This window comes from Oxyura jamaicensis, chromosome 4, assembly GCF_011077185.1.
Source record: "Oxyura jamaicensis isolate SHBP4307 breed ruddy duck chromosome 4, BPBGC_Ojam_1.0, whole genome shotgun sequence".
NCBI lineage: Eukaryota > Metazoa > Chordata > Aves > Anseriformes > Anatidae > Oxyura > Oxyura jamaicensis.
Window position 1 is genome coordinate 51,573,373 of NC_048896.1, and position 17,170 is coordinate 51,590,542.

The following is a 17,170-nucleotide window of genomic DNA, read 5'->3' on the forward strand; positions in this document are numbered from 1 at the left end:
CTTTGCACAGTGAGGATGTATAATCCAAGACACTGGTGGCAGGAAGAGGATTTGAGAGCCATAAGAATGAAAATTATTTCTTTACAAATGTATTTACTATTTAAAACAAAGTTTACTCTCCGCTCTTTTCCTCACCATCTAACAAAAGATAACAGCATGATTCAGTTTATAAATAACTCTCATGAGTGTCAACAATTATCTGCATTGATTTAGAGAACGCTACAAAAATAAGAATCTTTTCCAGTTAGAACCAAATTGCAACAAATAACATTTCTATCCAAATGAGTCACACCAGACACAGACAGGACGCTCTGTTCTCATTAGCGACGCAATTCATTTTAATTCACTAAGATGCCTCATTTCTTACATCTCTTCACTTGCTTTTGTTCGTTTTAGTTGGCCCTCGTTGTTAATGCTCTCCAGGCATTCTTGTTACCACAGTAAGCCCTGCTGGTGGAGAGGTAATTTATGGAGCCACAGGCCTCCCACTGCTAAATCACGTAAACAATCTGCAACAGGGCTCCCGCCACAGTCTTGACTTCATTGTCGTAATCCAAACCACATGAGTCGCTATTTCTTCTCTGATTCCAAGAGCATACAAAAGCAAGATCACTGTTCAAATGCTAGGTGATTCAGCGCCACTACGGACACCAAGCAGTATATGCTCAGTAGTAGGAAGACAGAAATTCCATATTCCACGTAAACATACACAATTTATCATTTTAGTTACACTGATGAACTGGACTGAGGCTGCATCTGTGCAGAGTGCAGAAAAGTGACTGAAAAGGTTTGTCATGTCCTGAAAACAAACACTGGTGACTAATTTCTGAAATGGCCTATAACTCCTTAACATAAATTTTCCATTACATGACACCTCAACATTCATTCTTGTTCTGGTTTATTACTGGGACAAACAAATATACCACCCTATCTTACCATAGCTGTTCAACGGGCCATGAGTCAGGAATTCCCATGGGAGAAAAGACTAGTGGACACTTCTGCCCTGTGCAGGATGTACTGGATAAAAATTGATGGTCTGTATTACATGGTTGTTAAGACTATCATGTCATAAATGGATCCAGAATAATAAGGCTTACAAATATGGAATTAAAGGCTGTCAGGTATCTTCACTTTGTTATATCTGTATTCTACTAGAAAAGTGGGAAGATTTTACCGGGCTATTCAAAAGCAGTTATCAGTTACCTAAAATAGCAAAGAACAATAAATGGCTTTGGAGACAGCTAATCAAAAATAACCACAGTGATGTAATTTATCTCAAGTATAACTTATGTTTGAGCAATTGAATTAGAGAACATGACAGTGAAAACAAAGACAACTGATTATATCTCCATTAAGCAATGCACTGTATGCAAAGGTCTCCAAATGTGCAGTTCTCTCATCAGGACTCATACATAGCAAGCATGATCTCTGTTTTTAACAATACTTTTATTTTCCCCAGGAAAGTATCATGATATAATAAAAGGCTTTCCAAACTGCTATTCATTCACAGTACCTTGACAGAATGGTTATGAAAATCTGTAACGATAATTTCATTGTTGCTGTTTACAGCTGCAAAATGAGGACCTGCAATACAGAAGAAGAAAAAAAATAAAAATAATACCACCAAAATAATTTTAAAAATAAATACATCAAAATATCACTATGTTTGATTTCTGAACAACAAACAGTCAAAGAGAACAATCCATTTCAAATTACTCATATTTGAAAGAGTAAATCAAATTACTCAATTTGAAAGAACAAGGGAAACATGAAATTCCATCTCATGTTTAAAAAGGCTCAGCGTGCCTTTTTGTAAACAAATCATTTATTCTTCAACCATTTGTCAACTAGTGCTGTCATATCAATTAGCACTGTTTGTTCCTTCCTCTTCCTCTATATACAGATGACTACATAGATATTAATATGCTTATTAAGATGGTGCAATGCTTAGGGATAAGGTTGTATATATAAAATAAAACAGTACTGAAAAAGTACGGTTTTAAATGAAATCTTCGATCCTTTGTTCACTTGCTTCTTACAAGCTCTCAAGGAGGCAAGTTTTGCGATAAATACAAAAGTTAACTAGAATAATATTGCCAGGGAAAAAATACATTTTTGTTTTCTTGTTTATTGAACAGTGCATTGCACAAACTTACATAAGAAATGTTAACTTGAAAACACGAAAGCACCTGCATCAAATATTTGTTGCTATTTCAAGTTACTAAACTGGAACTCAGCTGCAATTTTCACAGTTCATCAGTATACAGTATAAAACAGGTGAAGACCTCTACACTGAAAACATTCCAGCAGTGACAATTCACCTGTTCTGTGTTGCCTACCACCAAGAAAAGATGCTACATTGCTCAAATGCACTGTTACAGAGTACTTGCATACCTATTATCAGGATGTATTCTTACAAATTTTAAGATGAAAGAAATTGGACACACCCAGAAAATGTTGGTGACACTTGGCTGTGTTACAGCCAAAGCTTTCATAAATTATATAGTTTTACGTGTGCCATGAGACACTGAAAGAGGTCCCAAGTAAGACGAGAGCAGTTATATCATTTAAGCTATTTCTCTCTTGCGCTGTTTGTCAAAACATCAAACCAGTCTATAACTACTTACTGTAAGTGACCAAACACCTGCAAAATGACCTGCATATATAATTTGGTGTCTTTGTTTCAAATTTTGAAAGAACAGCTATTCATTCAAAATATGTATCAGTTTTGTTGTTTTTTCTTTAAACTTAATTGCATGTTCTAATTGAGAGACACCATGTGCAAGTAGTCAGTTGGATATATGCAAAAGTGGCAATTTCCCCAGACTGGTATTTTCCATTTGCATAACTGTGTCTTCCTGATCTCAGTCTTCACACTGTTCCATTATGCCTATTTTCTAATGGGAAGATACTACTTAGGGCATGGGTTAATGTGTATCTGATCACAGGAAATACAAAGCACGATGTCTCAGCTGATTATCATGAACGGCTTAGTGTGGGCATTGCAAAGTATTTATAAAATGCTAGTTAGGATCAGGCTTTCACAGGTCAGTGATCTGAAATGCTTCCAGGCACAGAAAGGTAGATAAAACAACCCAGTTACAGCTACATTTGCAGAACAGATGTTGCAGTCTTCCTGGCCAGATAAACAAATGGTGAAATGAACAGAAGCTGTGTGTTTAGTAGAACTTTCCCCCCTCAGGAAAAAAAAATAAAATAAAAAAATGAGTAGGATATAGCTTCTTCAACATGCTCAAACATCATGCAAATGTGAGCAGAAGAGGCAAGAAAAGGGGATTTACATATTACCATCAAGTGTACCTGCAAACTGCTTGTCACCATTTCCTCGGCTGCCGAACCTGGTGACTATTTTCCCATTTGGCTGGAAGATGAACACGCAGCAAGCTTTATTGTCCACTACAATGATGTGTCCATTACGATCCACAGAAACGCCTTTAGGGCCCATGAGCTTTCCAGACCCAATTTTGGCCTAAAAGGGAAAACACAGAACAGGAAAATACATTAGCATGATAGAAGTGAGTTAGTACTGTTCAAAGATGTCCTGTATTACAGACACACAGTAGCACGGAGAGAAATTTTTGTCGTCAAAATTTGCCAGAAGAAAGCGATTGCTTTTTCAACTCATATTGTGTGCTTCTTCATTACATCTTCAGCCAAACAGAAAGACTTAGGTGAAACGAAATTGTTGCCATCATTTTAAATAGGACTTGTGTCTACCAAAAACATTTGCCAGGAACAGGAAGGGAACTGTACACAATATTGTACCAAAGGAAAAAGTACATCTTCCGTGGAGATTATGTGCATCTCACACAGTGAGTTATTTAGACAAGGTAGAGAGCTCTCAGATCAGAACATGTTAGAAGGTTGTTTAGTAGGTGCATCAACACTGGAATGGGCAACTTACATACCTTGTTATATATTCATAACATACATATGTATGTTTTTATATACACCATTATAATAGATATTACAATATAATTTTACATATATATGAAAATACTTCTTTAGGTAGGCTAGAGGTATACATGGGTATTTACACAGCTGATGGCAATTGCCTTTTATTGGGTTTTGTGCATTACAATGGATTAATGGCAGGTCAGACTGTAGCTTAGCCTTCCTATCCTCTTTTTTTTTTTAATTATTCCTCTTTTTAAAACCTAGAGAGGCAACTGTTGAGCTCAGCCTTGTGTTCTGCGTTTGGTCAGACCTGCTTTCTATTACTGTCACCAATTAATCCTCAGAGCGAGGAGCTGTGGGAAGCTCCAAGCTGCACCTTAGCAGCCCAGAATATTCCAGATTGTCCCGTTAGCACAGTGATGCCTCAGTGGGAAGATGGGCTTGTCACAGACATGACTCCCGGAAATCAATACGTTACTAGAAGGCTCTCAGTTACTACTATGGTATAGGTGGTATCGATGTGCAGAATGGAGATAGTAACCAGATGATTTTCCTCAGCCTGCAGATGGCTCCTGACTGAAAGCTGTAGCGGTAACAGAACTGGGGAATGTTAGATACCTCTTCCTGAGCACAAGAAAAGCCAATAGAAGCTGCAGCCAGCACCTATCCTTCCAGGAGAAGCACACAGGCAGCCACCACTGGCCTAGACATATGCTTTGACTGCCTCTCAAAAAGCAGGGTGAGAGCTAAGGGGGACTAAGCAGGGGGTCTGTGTGGCTCAGTGTGTGGCCCTAAGCAACAGCATCCCACCTAGCCCAGGGCGAGCAGAAATTGAGGCAAAGCCTTCACAGAACCCTTGAGCTACCCAGGCCTATACCCAAGAAGATGCTATGATCACCTCCCAAACTATTTCACATTTTTCACCATTCTTCTTTTTTATTTATTTTTTTTCCCCAGGCAGATTCTAGAAGCTGGTTTGAGCTGCATACAATCAGTCAAGTTTTGACCTTTCCATTAAAAAAAAATAATAATAAAATGGAGGGGCTGGGGGGAGATGGGCAGCTTAAATGATGGACAGATTTGGAAGCAGTTTCCCTGGTTGGCTCCAAAAGTCTAGGCTCCTGCTGGCCTTTTTACCATTCTGGACAGGCAATCCACTGAACAGGCTGTGTTGAAATTATGGATCCCAGAGCTTCCAGACCCTGTAGTAATTTGTCAGAGATATCCTATAAACATAATTTCCTGTTTCCAACTGAATTTAAATGAAATAGATAGGAAGAGATTCATATTCTTTATGAAAATACCATTTTTCACTCCATTGCCTTTGCAGAAGGGACAGATCACCACGTAGAACAAGCAACACATCTTGTGCCCATCTCCCTGCCCTGCTGCAAGTGGTGAGGAGTTTTCCCCTCTGTTCAGCACTGGTGAGGCCACACTTGCAGTACTGAGTCCAGTTCTGCCCCCCCCCAGTACAAGAGAGGCATGGACATAATAGAAAGAGTTCAGTTTAGGGCCACCGAGATGATCAAGGGACTGGAGCATCTCTCATGTGAGGAGAGGCTGGGAGAGCTCGGAATGTCCAGCCAGAAGAGGAGGCTGGGGATGATCTCCTCCATGTGTACCAATACCTGAAGGGAGGGTGCAGAGAGGACAGAGGCAGGCTCTTATCAGTGGTGCCCAGGGACAGGACAAGAGGCACTGGGCACACACTGTTACACAGGAGGGTCCCTCTGAACATCAGGAAGCACACCTGTGTGGGTGATGGAGCACTGGCACAGGCTGCCCAGAGAGGCTGTGGGGTCTCCTCCTTGGAGTTCTTCAGAAGTCACTTGGACATGGTCCTGGGCACCCTGCTCTGGGTGGCCCTGCTGGAGCAGGGGTATGGAGCAGACAGACCCAGAGGTCCCTTCCCACCTTCACCACCCTGTGATTTGGTGAGTAGTTGAAGATCTCTTAGTCCATGACTGACAAGGCAGGACAGATTACAGGGCATGGAGAAGATCCATTGCCTAACTCATTTTACTCATTTCCCAGATGGTTTTAAAGCAAACAACCACATTAGTATCTGAAGGAGCTCATCTGTCCTTAGGAAACCCCATGTTCTTACTCTACCGTGCATTCTCATGGGTGGGGTTGCAGGTAGAAGTAGGAGCCATCCCAAAATAAAGGAATCTAGATTCCCTGAAGCTGTCTAGTATGAAGTCAAAAGCATTACTACACAACTGCTTTCAGTCTCAAATAAAGAAAACCTCAGGGAATAAATCTTGCAGCTTAAAAGACTACGCTTAGCTAGCATGCAATGATCATGTGTCTGGTTTATGTTCAGATACATATGCTCTTAGAAATTGCTCAATATTTAGACAAACAGCACCTAATTAAATCATGCTAAAACATCCCCAGGAAAAACTATTAAAAATGACTGTGATCACCAAGGGAAAGACATGAACACACCTACAAAATGTACTCAGATTTGCATAACAACAAAGCAACAACATAAACCAAATGCAAATCAGTAGATTTATTTCCTCTGGGGTGATTAAATCATATTTCCTCCTTTCTTCTGGGATGCCTGGGTGTTTGTCTGCCTGTGCATTGCACCACCTTCTTACCATCTTTCCAGGATTCCTATGGAAAAATACTCATGAGTACAGTGTCTTCCTGACCATATGAATACATAAGAAATAATAATAAAAAATCAGGAATAAATCACGTACTACAATAACAGGCACTCAGTGCTGAGAAAAGGAATAAAAATCACTATCCTTGCGCCAGGATTTAAAATACAATTTGCAGGCAGCAATAAATTATGTCCAGCTAGAGCCTGAAGTTCTTTATACTAAGAATCTCTGTTTCCAGTTTAGATCAAAATACACTAATGACACATCACGGGGTCTGGCTGAACATATGCTTTGTGTATTTTTATTTCAGAAGGTTTCTTAGAATTATAGGTTTGATTATTTAAAACAGAGTATATGAAACCCAGTCACTCCTGTTAAGTTTATGAATGGAAGTATTTTCAGACTTCTCTGCCATTAGAAATGAATAAAGTATAATGAATCATCCGAATCCTTAATACAAATACTGTGTTTAATTGAATTCAGTCAAGGACATTACGTCCCTTATTTTATAGACACTTATGAATTTAGATTGGTTTTCAAATATGTGTTTATAAAGCCACTCTACTAGAATGGAAAATATTCTACTGTGGGATATTCAGAGAGATTTTTTTTAAAAAAGAGAGCTAGGCTATATTAAAAAATGAGCTAGACTATATATATATATATATATAAATACAGACTTTTCCACCAAAGTAGTAGGTGTGCTGGATCTTTAAGTTCATTTCTACCAATCCTGTTGCTGTCAGAAAGGTCCGTGATCATCAGTAATTAATTTACAGACTTAAAATACACCTCTTCCTGTTCCAGAACTTCCCTAACACGGAGATGCATCATCACCACATATTGCAACTTCCCATGATAAATGAATTTATCAGTCACTTGAGTGTCTTAATTGAACCATGACCACATGCCACACTCCACAGGACTATTCCTACCTAAACATGCAGTCAGCTTCAAGCAGCTCTCTTCTTAGTCCCTCTAATGAGACAAGAAGAAATAAAAGTCTGACACACAAATTGTTTCCTTCCATCTTTTCCCACCCATCTTAACGTGATGCCTTAACTTGATTTACAGCCATGGTTGGCTGACAACAGTCTGTCTTACACGTGACCCTTTCTGACTAGAAAGAAAGAAATCGCCCCAGAGGACCACGAATCCTTTTTGTGGTTCTAGCCTCCAGTTCCTTCACTAGGTGTGAATGCCACCCCTGGCACACAGGCTGATTCTGCTGCTTCAGCATGTGTTCTCTCTTAGCCTAGCAATTCAGACATCTTCTATAACAGTTTTCTTAGGCAATTTAAAGTAATTTATGGAGGAAGCCAGCATTGTTACCCAGTTTTTATACACGAGCAAAATAGAACACTAGGAAATGAAATGAAAGATCAGTAGTCACCTGTGAGACCCATGACATAGCCAGAAACAAAAGCCCCAATTTCTAAGACTTTCAGATGCTTTACTGTTCAAAGGATAATGTAGCCTTTCATTTTAAGAGACTCATGTTTGGGTGTAACTTTAGCTTAGGGTTTACCAAGCTCTGCCTTATGCCAGCTTCCCAGCCTTGAGAAAATGGAGCGCTGCCTGTGTTGCCACCAGCGACTGAGGAAGGTGACACTTTTCTGCCTGGCAGAGCCTGCTGGGGTGAATCAGCCCGGTTCTGTAATCAGGGAGGTGCCTGGGCCTGGCTCCAGGAGAAATCCACCTCCTGGCTCACATCTCTATTAAATGCTGCTAAACTAAAGGAGAGTAAATACAGAAAGAACAGATTAAGTTCAAAACAGGCCCCTGATAATGCTGAGTTAACAGCTAGCAGACCACCTGTATCACAGATGATACACAGCGTCTTGCAGGCACAATCCTTTGAGATGAAACACCGTTATCCCTTTGTCTGTCTGTGTATCTTTGCCAGCATTGCCCAGTTTAATCTGACAGAGCCCCCATAAGAATACCATTAATACCAAGAAAACCTAAGAATTCACACGGCTCTTCCCGGATTCCCACAGGCTAGACCTGGTAAAGCTGTGTCCTGTGCTTCAACTGTATGACTATGCCTTCCATCCATATATAACATGCTTCCACAAATAATCCTGTATTTTTCTCTCACAAACATATTTTGTTGCATGAAATCTAAAAGTAGTGTTGTATATTGTTCACGTTTCATCTCTCATTTCATCAGCATAGTCCCAGGAACCACGGAGTCCAATGCACTCACTAGTGTTAGTTACCCACACAAACATTGCCGACTTCATGTGGCTTGTGCAGTCCAGCAGAAACATTAACTAAAAATGAAGCCAGGCTCTGTGTCAGAGGAACTACCTTAATTCATTTTTTTCAATACTTGTCTCGCTGCAGATAGAGTATGTAGGATCGTGGCTCCTCCAGAGCCATGGCTTTTTCCTCCAGGGCTGACAGCATCCAAAATGCTGGATTTACAGCCTGTCTGCAGAAGGAAGGAAAATGAACCCTCCACCCTCCGTTTCCAGATCAAGCCAGCTCACATTAAAGATGTTAACAGTTATTTATACCACACTTAAGTTACTCAGAGTATTTGGATTCTTAAATAACTACATCTTTGTTTCCTTCTGGTGTCTTCATTTCATTCAAGGGCTTCAGCCAAAGTGTTCCTGTGTACATTTTGGAAACTACTCAAGGAAGATCATTTATTCTCTGCAGATGCAAATATTTTTTGACAGCTATGTTACATATTAGTACTGTTTTATTTTAGTTCAGAGTCTACATAGGATCTGAATACTTTTAAAAGCATACAGGTGTCTGTTTCTCAGAGGGGGGTCACTGAGGACCCTGCAAGCAAAACTGGCTATTTGCTATAACATTTGTCACTTTGCAAAGACTAATAAAGGAAGGCAATTTCTTGGCAGCCACACAAGCATGTCAGGACCTGAGCTCTTTGGTCACTAAGCTGCCAGAATATACCAAACATCTCCAATACAAGGCTCTAGAACTAAGTAACTAAGGTAGAAATTTCCCTGCAGATATTTCATCTCACAAATAGTGTGCTGCTAATCTCTGCTAGAGATGGCTATTTCTAGCATGCATCACCAGACTTTGTGACATGCATTCATAGAACAGCACCAAATTGAGGCAACCTTTAATTCTCGCTGGAATTGCAACTGACACCCAAACAAGAAAAATAGTGCAGGTTTGCAAGCATTAGTGTAGTACAGTAGCTACCTTTTTATTTTACTCCTATAAGAATCACTAGAGCTGCTACAAAAATAAGTACACTCTTCTCAGAACTTCTCATTTCTGAACCCTAAGACATTATTTCCTGCAGTTTTCCCACTGCACATCACCCCAGATAAAATACTCCTGACCATGCTATAGCACTGGAACAACCTCCTGGGTTGCATTTCCTTGCATTTATTACCAGCAGGAACATACGTGAATTATGCACTTGATTTGTTGATACATATGGAGTAAACAGAGGAAGTCACCATTAGTCCGCTACCTCATGTTTCCCTTCCATACGTCACTGAAGACTTCCCATAAGTTTTTATGTCTGTTTTGTGTGTGCATACATATATACAAACACCCTTTTATATAATCAAAATAGTAATGATGTTGTTAAGCTAGTCCAGCTACACTTGATTACATTAGCTGTTCTCAACTCTGAGCTGCAGAAAGGCATCCACTGTGAGCTGCAGAAAGGCATCCAAGAAGTAACCAGTGGGTAGAACTGTAGAATGGAATGTATCATCTCTATCTGATATTACGTTGGCATCACAGCTGTGACCTCTACCTATTTCTTATACAACATGCCTGTTTCCATATTACAGCAAGAGAATTTGGACTAAGTTACAAACTATGTAGTTTCTTCACACACACACACACACACACACAAATCACCAACAATCCTTTGCATTCCTTTGTAATAAGAAAAAAGCTCAGCAGAGCTCACATGGTAACTCATACCTTAAATTTTCCATCTGATGAGAATATGCTAACCCATTTATTATCATAATCTGCAATAATGATGTCACCACTGGGATGCACAGCCACTCCTGTTGGCCGTTGCAACTGGCCGGGAGACCTTCCTCTTATGCCAAAGCGACTTTTGAACTGGCCATCATTGGAAAATATCTGTAACAGAAAACATTTATTTTAAAACTAACTCAGCATAAGAATATCATCTATTTCTTGAAGCTTACATTTTAGCAAGTCTGAACACTATAGTAAGGAAAGAGTTAGGAACATGAAGCACTTTACAGAATCCATATTTGAAAATGATATGCCTAATTAAAGAAGAGGCCTTCACCTGGACTGTAATTTCATAATAAAGAATTTCTCAGCACTTACATTGCACTGTTTCTTCAGAGTTCTCAAAGTAATTTAGAAACATTAGTGAATTATACTTCACAGTGTCCCTCTCAGGTAGTTGGAAGGAAGTAGTGTTATACCCATAACAGAAATGAGGAAAATGAGCGTCTCAGCCACAGTCAAACGTTAAGTCTTTAGAAGAGTTAGGAACAAGCTGAAAGAGAATTTTATTATGTAATCATTTAACTTCAGAAAAAGTACTGGGCCACTTTCTGAGAGATGTGTTAGCTACTTAAAAATCAGTCCACTGCTTGTGACCCTGAGCCAGGTAGACACTGAAGTTCTTCTGAAGTGGCTGCAAATTACCAAGTGTGAGGGTACTGATGAATATTTGTCTCTTTGAAGAGGCCTGAAAACAAGCTGTTACTGCATGTGGCTTTCTGGTTCTGATATACTAAAGAACAAGCCACTCACTTCTGCCTTGTTCATTGCTACCACATGGGCAGCCTGAAGAGCAATGACAAATTGTAAATGGTTTAAAAGACAGACACATACACAAAAACAAACAAACAAACAAAAACAAACAAACAAAAAAACATGGCATGCAAAATAGAAAGCACAGCTTGATTTTCACACAGGTTACAGTAACCAAGAAATCACAGGTGTCAGGGATGCTAGCACAAAAGATTTTATCATGATACCAGACAGAAAAATTCATTAAGTAGACTAAATGCCATTTTAAAATTACATTTACACATTTGTTTTTGTATTTGTGCTCACTTAGGAAATGATACTTGTGGCACCTCGTCCTATATTTATTCTGAAACACAGGGTGATAAATTTACAATGTAAAACCATATTTACAAAAGGGCATTTTTTCCAGATTATTGCACTGTTTGCTTTCTTCATTCAATGCCAAACATAATAAGGAAGGAATATACTCTGATATCAGGTACAGTGCAGGTTTGAAAAAGATATCTGCAGGTCAAGAAGATGGAATGATAATGGATGGTAATGAATGAAGTTGGGATTTCTCTGAATTTACATGTCCTTGAATTGTACAAAAATCTGTCTTTCCTGGAACAGAAATACAGCAAAGGTATGGGAGAGAAACAGAAAAAAAAAATTAAAGTGGCATGTCCTCATACCTGCACACACTGGTTGTTGCTGTCTGCTATTAATATTTTTCCGTTTGTAGATGCAGCTACACCTTGAAGATTTGTAAATTCCCCTTTGTTTCTTCCTTTGGTGCCTAAAAGTGAACACAAAGCACATAACAAATTAGGTTGGACAGGAGTAATCAGTTAGGACTTAAATGCCAATACATGCATTTATTACATACTTGACGTACAGATGCCTACTCTGAAGAGTTCTTATTAGTGGTTCTACTTCAAAGAACCATCTCAGTAACAGATCCCAGTTAAGTACAAGAAGATGTTGTCCTTACTCTTACCAAAGGAATTATCTCTGGCCTTCATATAGTGTCTTCATAGTGTCTTCACAATTTGCCTCTTGCTAGAGGTTACAAGTAAAATATTTTTAACGTGTTTGACTTTTTTTAAAATACGGATTTTTATTCAGCTGAGAAGGCAATGAAAGAGGCAGTACTGGGGGAGCATACAGATAGTCTAAGATAAGAACATGGGTGGTTGACAGGTGTTTAGTACAATTAGCTAAAATCTCCTCAGTCAAGTTACAAAGTCAAGGAAAAAAAAACATATCGGTGATTTCTTTGGATGGGGCCTTTCTAAAACAGGGAAGTTTGCCATTCACGCATACAGTTTTCATTCACAGGATGTAAAAGTTCCCTTAGATTGGAAACTGTGATGAAGAACTATTTTTGAATGACTGGGACTTGTGGACCAATGAAGATGAACACCTGGAGACCGAATCTTCCTGCACAGACCTTTGATAGTCCTTATAAAGCAATACACACACATACAACAAATGCCATGGTGATTTACACAGAACTGTGTTTTCCCAGAGTGTCTAATGGCATAAGGAGCTAGAAAAAGTCAGGTTTTCACAAAAGTTCATTACGTTTAGGTGCCTCATTACGTAGATGCTTGTTCTGAGACATTCTGAGGAGACTCACAAAGCAAGCCGGTGTCTTTAAATGGTCAGCTCTGAAGTGTCTGGTCGAAACTACACCTGGAGCACAGTATCCAAATTCCTGCTGTGTTTGTAAAGAAGGCTCAGCGGTCTTTAGACAAGCTGGAGTTATGATCTTGAACCACAAGGTTATTCATAAGGCATGAACGAATTTCAAAACAAAAAGATTCTATAAGTTGTTCTTTCCAAGACTCGGATGCAGAGTTGTTTTTTTTCCCCGGTAAAATATTTTTACAAGCATTCACTGGCTGCCTATCAGACATTAATTGGTTTCAACTGAAGATCTTGCATTTTACCGTAATCAGTCCAAATATCCTGGAGCTCAACGATTAAAATTGTTCTGACTGTGACCCTCAATAGAAGGCATCCATATTAGCTCTAATTTGTATTTAGCTTTCATTAGGGATGTGCACACTCTTAAAACCCATTCCTTCAGCTGTGGTGATGGATGTGGGACGCATATTTCCTGTCACTGGCCAACAAGCAACATTTAACTCCGGGTCACCTGGTGCTGAGAACAAGTCCCTTTGTTCCAAGGTTGGTTTTCTTGATCTCTGTATGCTTACATCTTCTCAACAAGGCAAACGCTCCTCAATTTTTGTAGTCCAAGAGGAAACTACGTGTTAAGGGAATAGTGAGTTACCCACCAATTATGTTGCCCACACTTGAGCCATTTCTGCATATTCTTTTACTGAGCAGTGCCTGAGGGATGCCTGCAGTAATTTTTTTTCTACCATATGTTAATGTTAAGTTCCCTTTTTGCCTTTTAGCCAAAGAGAATGGATGAAAAGTAAGAGGCGTTCCTTTTAATACTGAGAGAAGAGGAAAAACATTTGCTAGAAAAGAGGAGGTGCAAGCTAGAGCATCTGGAACCAACTAGCACAACCATTATGGAATGTATGCGCTTTCCCCTTAGAAAAATGTTCATTTTTAAAGATAAGTGAGGTCTATATAAAGAGTTACTCAGAGTTTTCTTCACATATGCATCGGGGGGGGGGGGGGGAAAATACCCAGGAATGCCATAGTAACATTTCACAGTAAGTTTTAGAAACCGCATTTTACTAGCACAGTGTGCAGATGAAATTCAGCTCTGGGCAACATTCTTGTGAATAGCACTTTGCAGTTATTAAAGCCAGGACACAGGTCCTAATTTGCACACAGGCTCCTCTACAGTCCCCTCTGCAATGGGACAAATTTCTCTGAAGAGCTCAGCTGAGGTTAGTGAAACACACACCTTATTTCTTAAATTACATTCAGGAGGAAAACAGATAACTTTGAACTTTCTGCTTTGAATAATTCACTATGCCAGCAAAGATGTGAAGCCAAGCACAGGCAGTGGCAGCAGCTCAGTTGAGAGGAAAGCTTGTAGTAGTGCATGTCCACACTCTGGGAGAGCAAGATCCTGCAGCCACATCCATAATACCAAAGGATGACAGCTCCTCCCTGTTAAGTAGGTTCCTGCCTTACAAACACCTGCCTGAGAGAGAAACTTCAGCAAATCTTTTACTGTGAGGTATCACCCCTCTGCACAAAGGCAACCAATGCTCTGTCTTCTGTTCTCCAGGCAGGCAGGCAGGCAGTCAGTCAGACTGACCCCAGCCCAGGGCTGGGGCTAAAGGACGCACTCGTGGATCCTTGTTGCAGGGTTTCCCGCACAGCTTGGCTTGGAGATGAAAACCTGCATCTTTCACATTTCTCATTGCCCAGCCTTGCCTCCCTGCTGGCTCTGAGCTACTGAGGGGCACAACAGAGAAAAAAGACATTTTACTGCAATTTCCTTGGCAAGCTGCTTGGGCTTGGGAGACGAGAGCAGAGTTTTCAAAGGGCAGGCTGAACAGAGCTGTTAGGACTCAGATCCATGGAACAGCTCCTTTCAAACCATCGTTGTATACAGTTCTCTAAATAAACAATCAGGTTGGATTTAGTCCTATCTAATTCCTGCTGGTATTATTCAGTGTACCTTGCACAAACCAATTAATTTAGCTTTGAAGATATCCTTTCAACAACTGAGCAGCCACTTTCAGCTCAAGACAATGCAGCACAGCCAGAATACTTCAAAATTTCAGTCTTTTATTCCTGCACAGTACAGGCCAGGTTGAATCTCACAAAAAAAAATAAAAATAAAAATAAAAAATCTAAAAGCCTATTAAAATCACAGGGGTTGTTAAAAATTACATCACATAACTAAGTCTGCTGTGTAAGTGCTGGGCATCTGGACAAACCTGCTGAACAATGTTTATTTTTGATACTCATAAAAATAGAAGTGTTTTTGTTTCTAAGTTTTACTGACGTGAACAATAACCTCCCTGCATGCTAACCTAGATTTACCAGCTTCCCAAAACTGAAGAAAAACACATACCACTGTCCCCAGCAGAAAGGGAACGTACTCAAAGAGACAAAATCCCTGCAGAAAGATAAGAGGCTAAAGGGGAGACTGAGGATGCAGTACCAGTAGCATGTTGTTTAACTACCATTTCTTTCTTGCCTGCAACACCGAATGCTTCTTCTGGGACTGTTCTCTATGTGGTATTGAAAAAAAAAAAAAAAAAGAAAAAAAAGAAAAAGGGGAAAAAAAAAAGGAAAAGATAAAACTGAACAACATGGAAAGCCACCTTGAAAACAGAGACAAATATGAAGGACTTGCTTTCTTGTTCCTTTGTTCTTTAGCTTCATTATTTTTTTTTCTCAGAGGGCCGAAAGATGTTTAGTCAAGCCCTACACATTATTAGGACATGCCTCTCCTGTAATAGATACAACTGAAACACAAAAGGCCCTGTAGCAAAATTGTACTAAATCAGATTTAGTAAACTATATACTTATCGTAGAATAAACATCAGTGTTACTAATCCAAGTTATCTCAGTTTTAAAGCCAGTCTGTTGCATGAAGGCACACAGTGTTTGTAACCTTTAAGAGGAATTCAGTAGGAACTCTGGCAGACACACATACTGTTAGTAGCGGAGTTTGGGCTAATTTGTATTCATTTGCTTAATGCAACATCTGCCCCTAAGAGCTTGGCAAAGCCTTCTGCCAAGCCCTGCTTGTGCGACAGAGCCCCACCGCAGCTGGGTGTAGACGGGTGCTAGGGGTAGGTGCACCACATGCTCTCAGCCACAGTTACAGAGCTGCTGGGACAGCAGCAAGACCCCAGACAACAGCAGGCAAACCAAGAGCAGCTCTCTGTCACTACAGGTCATTACCTCAGTCTGTGACATCAAAGTTCTTCGGCCTCAGTCCGATACAGGTATGGCTGCAAATCTACACAGCGTAGGTCTGGCCAAATTTCACACTGGCAATCACAAGCCTATAAAGAGTTGATGACTGGCCTCAGAGGGATTTGAGCTCATAAACTGGAAAATGAAATTCTATTTCCCCATTACAAGGCTTTCCTGTTTCTACAGAAGTATAAATTCTGTATAGAAAACATATCCTACTACTTCTTAATTGGTTTGTTCCTAGTTTCCGAAACGGAGAATGGAAAACAGCTGATGAAAGTGTGTCAGGGGCCTCTGCACTCCACGTGTCATATTTCTGTGCTGCATGGACAGCTACACCTGCACATCCCTTCCGTCCCCAGTGCCCTTAGCCAGGCCATAACGTGGATAGGGTTGGACCTCCTGCAAATGCTGGGACCGGAGAATGGATGGGGCAGGTGCTGCTTGCTACGGGGAAGCTGGGATTCCTCTGAGCCATGCATACAAGGGGGCTAATCAGTTAGAAAAATAGACATATTTTCAAGATGTGCACACAGCCCACTTTTATTTTTGTAATTGCTTAAGAAGAATATATCTGTAGGCAGCCCTGTTTCTTTCAAATTGGGCAATCCAATACAGAATGTCAGGCAGAGGCCTTCAGAGAAAATTAAAGAATAGATTAAGAACATGTCCCCTAGAAAATTTAAACATTTCTCTAAAACCTACTCACAGCTCCCCATTTATAATCTTGCAAATGTAAATCTAACCCTTCTGCTCCCCCTAAGCCTGCTTTGAAACTGCACTCTTTATTAGGCTACCAGCTATTACCACACAGGCCTTCTTCGCGAGCTCTTAAGTGGAGTAAATTCACAATAAGGCTCCTATTTGGTTTCAGCACTGATAACAGCCCAGATGATGACATCCACACCTAGTAAGGAAGCTGACAGAAAGCACTGAAAAGAAAAGAAAAGAAAAGAAAAGAAAAGAAAAAAGAAAAGAAAAGAAAAAAGAAAAGAAAAGAAAAGAAAAGAAAAGAAAAGAAAAGAAAAGAA

The 17,170-nt window shown here is 39.9% G+C and overlaps 1 protein-coding gene across 10 annotated transcripts in view; it reads right to left on the minus strand.

Annotated features, from left to right (window-relative positions):
- TRIM2 (tripartite motif containing 2) overlaps positions 1 to 17,170 on the minus strand; it is a 93,090-nt gene that overhangs the window by 6,659 nt on the left and 69,261 nt on the right. For 9 of the 10 annotated variants that reach the window (XM_035323511.1, XM_035323508.1, XM_035323510.1 and 6 more), the window contains 4 exons: positions 11,963 to 12,066; positions 10,470 to 10,637; positions 3,310 to 3,490; positions 1,514 to 1,584 (listed from right to left, as the gene is read on the minus strand). In XM_035323511.1, the coding sequence (XP_035179402.1) occupies positions 1,514 to 1,584; positions 3,310 to 3,490; positions 10,470 to 10,637; positions 11,963 to 12,066 (524 nt within the window). The remainder of the gene's footprint in view (positions 1 to 1,513; positions 1,585 to 3,309; positions 3,491 to 10,469; positions 10,638 to 11,962; positions 12,067 to 17,170) is intronic. The other variant, XM_035323513.1, reaches the window with a different exon arrangement.